The sequence below is a fragment of the Carya illinoinensis genome, chromosome 12, assembly GCF_018687715.1.
Source record: "Carya illinoinensis cultivar Pawnee chromosome 12, C.illinoinensisPawnee_v1, whole genome shotgun sequence".
NCBI lineage: Eukaryota > Viridiplantae > Streptophyta > Magnoliopsida > Fagales > Juglandaceae > Carya > Carya illinoinensis.
Window position 1 is genome coordinate 15349664 of NC_056763.1, and position 11728 is coordinate 15361391.

General features: G+C 35.1%; 1 protein-coding gene across 1 annotated transcript; it reads left to right on the plus strand.

Annotated features, from left to right (window-relative positions):
* The first annotated feature begins 330 nt into the window (after positions 1-330).
* Positions 331-11115, plus strand: LOC122288867 (cytosolic endo-beta-N-acetylglucosaminidase 1-like). Its single transcript, XM_043095677.1, has 11 exons — positions 331-980; positions 1529-1666; positions 2643-2752; positions 2854-2965; positions 3062-3169; positions 3263-3375; positions 4109-4190; positions 4769-4849; positions 8347-8402; positions 9866-10001; positions 10273-11115. The coding sequence occupies exons 1-11, from the start codon at positions 573-575 to the stop codon at positions 10960-10962; spliced, it is 2034 nt and encodes a 677-aa protein (XP_042951611.1). The 5' UTR covers positions 331-572; the 3' UTR covers positions 10963-11115.
* The last annotated feature ends 613 nt before the right edge of the window (positions 11116-11728 follow it).

An 11728-nucleotide genomic window follows, 5' to 3' on the forward strand; every position in this document is an offset into this window, starting at 1 on the left:
CATATTTGTTATGAAGAAAGAAAATAAACTCATTTGATATGAGTGGCAGAGTTTTATATTTTTTGCCGCAAATAAATATTATTCGAAATAATAAAATATTTATGTCACTTTTTAGAATAGTCGGAAAAAATCTTTTTTACTCAAAATTTGTGACAACTTTCGAAAATAACGCCATTTCCGACTATTTATTTTCAACCGAAATAAGCTTATTTGTCATTTAATTAATTTGTTCAGAGAACTTGTCCCTTGCAACCCCTTGATCTGTTAATGATGGTGGAAGTTTCTTAAAAAAAGAAATATGTGGCATCTACTTACTTACAAGTGTAACAGAACGTGAGAGAGACGACAGGCTCCAAGTCTTCACCAAATTGTCCAAGTCTTCACCACTCGCTTTCTCCAAGCGAAAGAACGACTTTTCTTCACCTTCGTCCCAGCTTCCATAATCAATTCCATGTAGCCCCCGTCTCTATCTCCTTCCCTCTATACCTCTTCTTCGTCTCCGCGCCTATATTAATCGCCGAACCCTCAAAAACCTCCTCAGACTGATCCGCAAGATATTCCATACGCTCGCAATGTCTCAACCTAACTCTGAACCCGAGCTCCAATCCTCATCTCCACCCCAATCTCCTCCACCATTTGATCCAACGGAGCCGTCCGTGCCAATATCTTACCCAATCAAAACCCTCGATGACCTCGAGTCCCAGTCCTACTTCAACTCCTTTCACTATCCTTTCAACAAAGCTTCGGTTGCTCTCCAATTTGGCTCTTCTTCTTCATTGCCCAATAGGCGTAGATTGCTCGTGTGCCATGACATGGCAGGAGGTTATGGGGATGATAAATGGGTTCAGGGAGGTACCAATCCCGAGGCATATGCAATATGGCATTGGTATTTGATCGATGTTTTCGTTTACTTTTCGCATAGTCTCGTTGCGCTTCCTCCGCCGTGTTGGATCAATACGGCTCACCGGCATGGCGTTAAGGTATATCAGTTTTCCTGGGTCAGTTGCTGACAATGTTTCTGGGTTTGAGCCATTTGAAAAATTGTAAGGAAAATGATAGTATCACAGCTAGAGTTACCGCTCACATTTTTTTAATTTTTTTATTTCGTAATTAAGAAGAAAGTATTTTTTAACTATGTTGTGATTTTTTTTTAAAAATAAAATATTTAAAAATATTATAAAAATACATAAAAAAAATAAAAAAACGAAAAATAAAAATCCGCTTATGCTTAGCTGTGGACGTAGCACGGTTATAATCATTATTTTCACACACCATATATAATTTTTTTATCTATCTTTTTATCAAATATATAGTATATAAATAATAAAACCAAAAAATTTTTAAAAACAATTAAAAAATACGTGGTGAGTAGAAATTAAAAATAGCACAACCCAACATTGACAAGGCTTGATTACAGTAGTTATGACTACTCGTGGGTCATGATTTATATTGTCAGTTCAAGTGCGGGCTTGGACGAATCAATGAAGGATTTGTTATTTATGATCTGTGTTTTGCGTGTGAAATTAAGGTACTGGGGACATTCATCGCAGAAGGGGATGAAGGGATGGTTATTTGTGATAGATTGCTCTCAACAAAGGAATCTGCCCATCTGTATGCCGAGCGCCTGGCAGAGCTTGCTGATTCTTTGGGATTTGATGGATGGCTGGTATAAATCCAAAGGGTAGTGCTAGGGCCACCGCTGGGGCTCCCGCTGGGAGCTTCCGCTAGGCCAAATTTTTTTTTTTTTTTTTTTTTTGTTTTTTTTTTCACATCATTTTTTTAATGTTTTTAAATATTTAAAAAAATATAAAAAATTCATAATAATATTAAACAATTTTTACTTAATCACTAAGAAAAAAGGAAAAAAAAAAAAAAAAAAAAAAAAAAAAAAAAAAACTGGGAGCGGTAGCTCCCAGCAGGATCCCCAGCAGGGGATCTAGCATTTTCCAAATCCAAATCATGCATATTTATTTTTTAATTTCATTTATAAAAGAAGATTATACCCAATTTTATTAAAGATGAGTGCTATATAAAAGTAAACCGATAAACTGATCTGACTTGATACGTTATGTTATATTTATTTGACAATAAAAATAATTTTACAATTTAACATATTACATCAAGCTACCTCATTTTGTTATTTTACTATTTTGTAATCTAAAAGCATTTCTTTTTATGAAAACCTTCACTTTGTGACTGAAGAATACATTTACAAAGTAAAAGCTTTAGCGGTTACAACAACCCAAAAGCCAAAGCCGTTGGTAATTATCCTATTTGAGTTTAGATTCTTTCAATTGAACCTATTATGATCAAATGTATGCATACATTCTTAAAGAATAAAAAGATTCAGTTCCTTTGTCTTTATTTGCCATCTTAATCTCTCTTTCGTAGGGTTGAAAATTTAAAAAAAAAAAAATACGAAGGAAAAATTAACGCTTTGTGTCAATGCAGCTTGCAAACTCAATTTTTTGTTCAGATAGCTGTTTGTGTATTGTGGGTGTCATTAATTTCTCAAACACTTCTCTAAGAGAGTAATATAAGTTCATTACAGAAATTGGTTTTTTTTTTTTTTTAAATGAGATTGACATGCTGATGTTACACTTTAAATGGTACGAGCAAATAAAGGAGTGAAGTACTTGCAGATTAATATTGAGGTCAAATTGCATATCAAGCAAATCCCTATTCTGAAAGAATTTGTCAGCCATCTAAACGAGACCATGCATTCGTTAGTGCCTGGTTCTTTAGTGATATGGTGAGTGTTAGGATATATCATTTTCTTAGTCAATTGTCTTTTCTCAATATAGTGAAATCATATCCAAACTTATAGTTGATTGATTATTGTTGGTTACACAGGTATGATGCTGTTACAATTCTTGGTGATCTTAATTGGCAAAATCAACTGAATGAAATGAATAAACCTTTCTTTGATATTTGTGATGGAATATTTGTAAACTATTTTTGGACGGTATGGCTTTCTCTCCTTTTTACCACGTCCAAATTTTATCTCAATATTACATTATTATCAAGAAGAATAAAGAAAAAACTGTTCTGTAACATACAGGAAAACTATCCAAGGCTTTCAGCTGCTATTGCTGGTGATAGAAAGTTTGATGTGTACATGGGGATTGATGTATTTGGAAGGAACACTTACGGTGGTGGGCAATGGAATGTATGACTAATATTTGATCTTATGAGATGCGTGAATCAATTTTTTTTAGGGGCTGGTCTTTTGTGATCCTATTGATTAACTTATCTGCATCAGACAAACGCTGCTCTTGATGTGCTAAAGAAGAACGATGTGTCTGCTGCCATATTTGCTCCTGGATGGGTTTATGAGACTAAGCAACCACCTAATTTTCAGTCCGCGCAAAATCAGTAATTGCAATTATTTTTCATTGCAGAGCTCCCCATAATAGAATAGATTTTGTCTCCAATAGAGCGAATAGGCCATTCTGCAGTTTTAAGTATGTTCATAGGTTTTTCCTGAGATTTTATTTGTGGATAATTTCTCTCTAAGTTCTAAATTTTCCTAATCTAATTATGTTAATTATGGCACGGATTTTTCAATGTGCACCTCTTGAATTCTTTGTGAAACTCATTTGGTTATCATGTGGTGATAAACATGATTCATTCTCCCTGACTTAATGCTACAATGGGACCATACATATTTTGTATTCCCTGTTATCTTTGAAGGTAAATCAATGCTGGTATGCATGTGGTTTTTTGTAAGTGTATGCTACCATTAATCTCATTGCACTGTAAAAGAATCCATGCTCTTTATGGAAGTCTTACTTGCATTTATTACCAATCAGTCCCATTATTTTCAAACGGACTTTCATAATCTATCTTCTTTGAGGTGAAAAGCATTTTAGGTTTCTTGAAGTTGTTTAATGGTGCTCTGTTACTCCTATCCTGATTCGGTGTACTCCAATACTACAAGCATCACCTTCTATTTTTAGCACTATAGTTACCTGATCATCCAGAATGGCCATATTTCTTATAACATGTGTCTTATTCATTTAATATTTCTGCTTCATGAGAGATTTTGTATGCTGTAAGTCCTCAATTGTTTGACAATATTCATTAACATGTGATTTTCACTTTGCAGTTGGTGGGCCCTTGTTGAGAAATCATGGGGATTACTGCAAAATTATCCTAAAATGCTGCCTTTCTACACTAATTTTGATCAGGTTGCAACTATCTCAATTTCATTAATGATTTTCTAAACAGCAAGTCCGATGAAAGTTCCTACTGTGACATCACAATTGAAAATCTGCTAAAAGAAAAAAATTGTAGAAACCAATAGAGAACAATGCTCCATATGTTCATCTCAACTTCTCAGATAAATTGTTCTATGAGTAAGTTATAGCCTCTAAGAAATTTGGTTCTTTCCCTGTTTTCTTGATGATGTTAGATCCTGGAGTATAAGAATATGATAATGCTAGAGAATAATAATGATACCTATTCTATGATAGGTTATCCAATCTGATCTAATTCAGCTCCTTTCTCCAACTCTTTTTAAAAACCCTCGACCATACAACCCTTCCCCTTCTCTGTGCAACCTGTTCAGCAAAGATGGATATTTTGCCCATCTTCAGGTTTTTTTATCCCATTTATTTTGGATAAGAATATCTCCCTACCAAGCCAATCTGAGTTTGCTCACCTCTGTTACCTTATCTTCTGTGCGCTCATCTTTGTTTGATTCCTTAGAGGTATAAATCCATACAAATGTCTGCAATCTAAAACAAAGGGTTTCGCTTTTTTTCAGGGGCGTGGTTATCATTTTTCAATTGATGGAACAAAAGTATCAGATGACCCTTGGTGTAACATTTCATGCCAGGGTTTCCAGGTATCATCCAATAGATGTGTTTGTCAATGCTCTATGTTAGCTCTCTAAATATTTCTACATTATTGATGACTTGTGGTAAACATCAAACTTTATAGTTATGTTTGTTTAGCCATTAATGTAACGCCCCGTACCTGAGAGGGTAGGAGAATTACTATTTGTCACTTATATTCGTGTCTCCCAATACAAATAAAATCTCCAAAATTTTCAAAGCAATCATACATTCATCTTTATCAATTTCATATCAAAAAGACAACAAAGCATAAAGAAACAATTAACATAAATCCTTATCTCCACAATTCTTCCATTAACCTTAAAATAATAAACTAATAATTTAATAAGTCTCAAATATCTAAATAACAATAAAGACTCTAAATACTCATTTCAAACCCTTCTAATGACATTGGTAACCATAAGTACTTGACCACCTATTTTATAGCTAACAAAGCTCCAAATTCTATTCCTGATTCCAAGCTGGGTCGTCAATATCATCTGAAAAATATTATGAAGATAAGGGGTAAGTTATCAACAATTTAGTAAGCAGGAAACATATACTAGCATGCAAAACATGAGCATTTACGGAGTACAACATGCAGAAATAAATATTCCCCAGAGTTATTAATCAGAACAAAACACGTTTTCAAACGTAACAGAGTGACAGTTTTAAGACATAAAACCCAAGGTACTTTGGCATAACATAACTTGAGTATCATCATTACATCAAAACAGAGCATCTTACAAAGCAGAGACCATGTTTAACCCCCATGGTAGGGTTGTGCTAACCCTGGCAACCAAACCAGGCAGAGACAGAGGTGAAATCTTTCTTTTATTATTTTCGGAGTCCCGAGTGTGCACGCAGGAAAGACGACATAATAACTACTTTGTTTTCAAAGTGGGTGCACTCAGAGATAGAGAAGTTGGTACCAAACCAAACAGAGTAGAGCAGAGATAGACTCAGATACAAAATCAATACACCATGCCAAAGGTTTTCAAATGCCATATCAGAGTAAAACAGGGTACCAAAAGATATTTAGATCTTTCTCACATACTGAAAACAAAGGTCGTAGCATCTTTCTAAATAATTGCACAAATTTTTAATAAAGATCATATTGCTCTTTTTCACATTTCACAGATAGCATGACAAAAATATAGCTCATGTCTACCTAATGCATGTCTGAAAATATTTTTCCTTTTTCATACTGATTTCATAAGTAATGCAAAGAAACGACTGGGGTTATATTTTCCAAGTTCTCATTTCATAACAAAACATGCAAAGTTTTCAAAAGTCAACTTTAGTCTCAATAATTCGTGTAAAACCCAGCAAAGGAACACCGCTTACTTGGACTTCTTAACTTTCTGAATCTTCCTCATAACATAGCCAACATAATTCCAATCATCACCTATAAAATATTCAAGCTTAACTTTCTTAAATTTCTGGTCGAACTGTATTTCAATACTTAAACTAGAAATGCCAACATTAACCTATTTTAATTCCTCAACTCTTATAACTCTCATGAACCTAAAATTTCATTACTTCCAAATCCATGAATATCCACTTAATTTATCCTATTAAACTCTAAATTATTTAAAAAACAAATTCATAACTAACAACTATACCCTTATAAAGAAATCCCTCCAGTTTGTTAACTCTCTTGACATAATTATAACAAAACTACTAAAGTAAAACATAAAGATTTTGTTAGATTAAAACACCAAAAAGATTTAATTAGTTTCTTTTTAAAAGGCTTAAAATACAATTTCGCACATACTAAATACTTCTAAAATTCATATTTTAAAAAAAATATATATATATCTTTATTTATTATTACAAAAATACAAATATATATATAAATAAATAAAACCCTTACAAAACTAAAGTTTAGACTTAAAATCAAACCCAGGGCATTCTAGGAAAATAAGCATGAAATTGCATGGTAACTTTGCAAAAACGTTTTTTGAGATAAAACAATTATACCGTGCGAAAGAAACAAGCTCACCATGAGGTAGGAAGCCGCAATGGAGATGGATGGCTGAGAAGCATACTTCTACGAACTGGGTGGCTGCAAACGAGCGGGGCATGGCGTACCTAGGGTGGCACGTTCAGCGTCTTCTGCTGTCGTGTCTTTTGCGGTTGCGGCAACCCAAATAATTTCCGTTGTACGGTGGTGATCAACGGAGTTTATGGTCCTCTCGGTTTTTCTCTGTTTTGGTCTGGTGAAATAGAGCATGTATGGTGGTTTACAAGGGGTGCAACAGCAGTGGCGTACAGCAGAGGGGGTGCTGGTTCCAGGTTGATCTACTGCGAGAGTGCTACTGCCTTGATAGGTGTTTCCCGTGGCTGCATGCACTTGTGTTGTAGAGGATGGAGGTGTGAGGCAGCGGCTTGCAAGGAGGCAGTGTTCGAAGGAAAACATGCTCTGTTTTTGTCAAGTGAAAATAGAGGCGTCTTAGCGTGCGATGGTGGCTTGGGTTGTGTACGTGGGTGACTCGTGACCTTGTTGTGGCGTGGCCGGTGCTTTCTGTGGTGGCAGTACAAGTGGCTTCTAGCGGCAGTAGCGCAAGGTTTGGTCCCATTGTGCTGTAGTGGTGCACAGCCAGCGGAGGAGGGATGTGCATGCATGCTGTGAACGTGCATTGTTGTTTTTTTTGTTGTGGGTTGGGGGGGGGGGGGGGGGGGGGGGAACTGCTTGTGCTTAATCTATATATTTTGCTCGTATAGTGGCCAGCGGTTTGGGTTGGCATGGAGGGACTCAGAGTGGAGTTGAAGATGCGCACCAACGGGACTGATAGAATCGGCGAAAACGCAGGAGTGGGAGGGTGTCTGCTGTAGTAGGTTTGAATGTGAGAGGATAAGAAACACAATACAAAATATAGAGAATAAAACCGTTGGGATTGTGGGATTCAAGGAGAGGGATAAAAATGAGGGAGAGCATTTGAGAGAAAAGAGGACTTGGGTAATGGAAGGGGAAAACAGTTGGGGAAAACTTGGGGAGTGGAGATTTGAAATGGCGTGAGAAGGGCTGAAAACATTGGGGAAGGGAAGGAGTAGAAACCATCGTGGGAGGGAGGGAAAAAACATGAAAAGAAAAAGAGTTCCCTTACCCAGACGGTGTCGTTCACCAAAAGGGCTAATATTTTTGCAGCCTTGGCCAAGTTATGGGCCTGGGTATTACGATTAAGAGGAGAGCTTTGAATGCTATTGAAGGGGAATCATACAAGGGTAATTATCACTGGACAGTGAGAAAGTCTATCGTTCAAATTAAAACAGAAAATGATAGAGCTAGATCAACAGACCTAAAGCAGTTTCTATCATATTCATATACCTTCCTCTTTTACTGGTTATGGGGTAGAAAGATATGATTAAATGAAATGATTGGCTAATCTATTATGCAATTCAATGACATCAAAGTCCTGCTATTAATTGAACTTGTCATCACTTTTTATTGATGTTAGGCATATTAGCATTTTTTTTATTGTTCTGACTCTTGTTCATGTGGCAGCCTTTCCTTGAGTTTGCTGATAACCCTTCTCCAGGCATCATTCAAACACATGTTGAGTGAGTTATGGTCTTCATATGTATCATCTGGTGTTTTTTTCATTGTAAAAGAAGTGCTGGTCTTCCATCCTTGTTATTTCCAGAGAAAAGGATGACAAGTCACATGCTAGCATGACTCAATAGTCTACATCATCCATACACCACAAATTTGGTAAGAGAAAAAAAATAAAAAGATAAAAAATTATATGTGGTATGTGGTGTGAGGATGATGAGTAAAATTTTTCTAAATACTATATAGGCAGCACTCAGAAGCTGTAGGCTGTGTTTGGGTACCAAGAGTACCTCAACACTTTTCAACATACTCCACTACTATTCATTACTTTATTATTATTTTTTATCTACTTTTTATTACCATTCATTACTTTTTACTACTGTTCAATATTCTATTATGACTTTTCACTTACTGTTTTACTACTATTCACAACATACCTCAACACTTCTCAACACTCGAACTCAAGCTTAATATCTGGTCCATAAACATGAATTCTATGGTGCATTCCACTTACAAAATCCATCTGGGTCTATTCTTTTTCCCTTTCTTAAGCTGATTGGCTTTAATTAAGTACTACTTGTAGTGGTGGAACCAGCAATTTTTTGGAAATGTGCAACTTTTCTACCGTGTGACACATTTATGTAAAATAAAAAGAGATTAAATTATCATAAAAACATAACTAGATATAAAATCATATCTCGATAATTTGCTACATAAATAAAATTCTAAAAAAATAAAATATGTTTTAAAGTTTTAACGATAGTGTTTCATGGAATAATATTCATCCTTTATTATTTTTGTAATGAAATATTTAGCATTTATTTTCTTCATAGAAACTATCAAGTGATCTTTTAGAAGGTTATCTTTCATTCTAGTATATAAGCTAGTTGATCAAGTTCATGTAAAATCTAGATATTTTCATGTCACATTAAACATATAATGCTATAATTGAGATTTTATATAAATTTTTTCTTACTCAATAAAGTCTAGAAGATAAAACCTCTCAACTATTTTACATATAGATCACAAACCTTAAATAATTTTTTCTTGTATTTTTACTTTGAATTCCATATAATTAAGAAGCTCAATATTGTATAACAATAAACTTTGGGATCCATATTAATAACTAATAAGTTTATTATTTCTCTTAAACTTCGTTTGAATTTAATTTTGGTGAAGCCACATCATTGAAAATAGATAATATATAGAAATTATACAAGATTTTGGGACTATAGGGAAAAAAAAGTTTCAGAGAAGCATTTCTATGTATATTGAAATTTTAAAAAAATTTAGAGAGCATATGGGGATTATAAATTTTTTGAAAGGGACCATTTTCTATATTTATAGAATTATGAATAAAATATAGGGAGGGTTTTTGAATTTTTAAAAAAATTTTGGGGGGCCTTGTGGGTCTGCCACTGACTACCAGGTTTTCTACCTTTAAGTAACATATATAGTTTTCGAATGGTAGTTTGACAGAAGCATCTTATAGTGGAGGAGGAAACATCACATTTAAAGGAACTCTTGGAGACAATGCATTTTTTGCAAGAAGACTTTTTCTTGGAGAAATTCCTTTGGAGAATTTGCCCATCTTCTGTACATACTCTGTAAGCTCTCTTATGTATATTCAAGTTGCTAAGCAATCTGTTGAGAACTTAATGATTAGGAGTGATTTGGTTTGTTTCTTTGGCTTGTGGAGGGCTTTTGATAACGACAGACTAATCCAATTCTTGACCACATGAATGTCTGCCAGCATAATATAAATTTTACAGTATCTTGTATGTGGGGCCCCAAAAATACCAAACAAACCACAGATATATATTCCATCTGCTTTTCTATTTGCATATAGTTCAACTCTCACCTACATGATGGATGCAGGTGAGATCAGAGGGCGACTCTCAACTTGGCCTCTCTCTTCATTTCTCCTCTACAATGAATGAAAGCACATCTATACTTCTCTCATCCGGTGATTTTAACCAATTTTCAAGCAAATTCAGTAAAGTAATTCCAACACACCAGCTTGAAAGGCCAGGAAATTCCTTTGGATGGGCCTTACAGGAGGGTAGCATTGCACTTGAAAACGAAGGCATGTTAACAGAAATCCATGCTGTGTGCTACAGGTCAAAGCCTGAATCTAGTGAACTGAGACCAGCTCGCAGTTCAGTGAAGTATTTTGCAGAGTTAGGTCATCTCACCATTAGAACTTCTGAAAAGAACTTTGATTTTCCGCCTTCTTCCTCGTGGCTTGTTGAAGGTCAATTTATAAAATGGGCTTCTGGTTCTCGGGGTTCAAAGACCCTTAGTGTAAAAATCGTTTGGAAACTGAAACATGGAACTAGTACTGCATTCTCGAACTACATTATCCATGTCAAGAAGGTAACAAAACAGGTAGAAGAGGTGGCGGAGTATCTTGGAACGGCACATGTGGAAGCCTTTTATGTTTCTGATCTTGTAGTTCCTTCTGAAACTTCTAGCCTCAAATTCATTGTTCAAATGTGTGCAGCTGATGGAACTTGCCAGAATTTGGATGATTCTCCAACGTTTACAGTTGATGCTGAAGGTCCCTAAGTTAACTGCTGCTGCTTTTTTTTTAATAATATTTTTCATTTCTCCTTTTCCAAGGTAGAATGGTAAATGATATACGGCGGCAATAGTGTTGTAGCATGGCAATAAAGTGACAACAAAAACAAATTATAATAAAATTGTATGTTGCCCAGATTATGATAAAATTGTCTTTCAAGTTTCTTCTAGTTGTAATATTGCCCAATACTTGTGCATCTTTAGTAGGGAGTCTGTGAAACGTTAGTGGGCTTGGGGAAGCCTTTTGCTCCCCTATAATTCCCCCCACCCCCCACCAAAACATAGGATTTACAAATGGAATCATTTGGATCCGATATTGACTCAGACGTAAGGGAGAAATTAAAGAAGAAAGATGAAGATAACAAAAAGAGGCAATTGATATTGACATTAATATCCCTTCAAAAAAAGAAAAAATATTGACATTGATATGAAATCCAAACCACATTTCTTTTGGAAGTATTATCCTTGAGCCTTCAAAGAAAGCAATATGGATCCATCCGGCCGCTAACTCAATATTCTTGTCTTCATAAAGAGGGCAGAAACCGAGGTTGATAGATAGAATTGAAATGCCTTTTAATTTGTCTTGTACGCCTTTTAATTCAAATTAAAGCGGGTCATCACATTACCACTCTTTTACTATTATTTGTAAAAGAGTATTTATTAAAGCGGGTCATCACATTACCACTCTTTTACTATTAAAGCGGGTCATCACATGCCTTTTAATTATCACTTGTAGTGTATTTATTTTTTTATT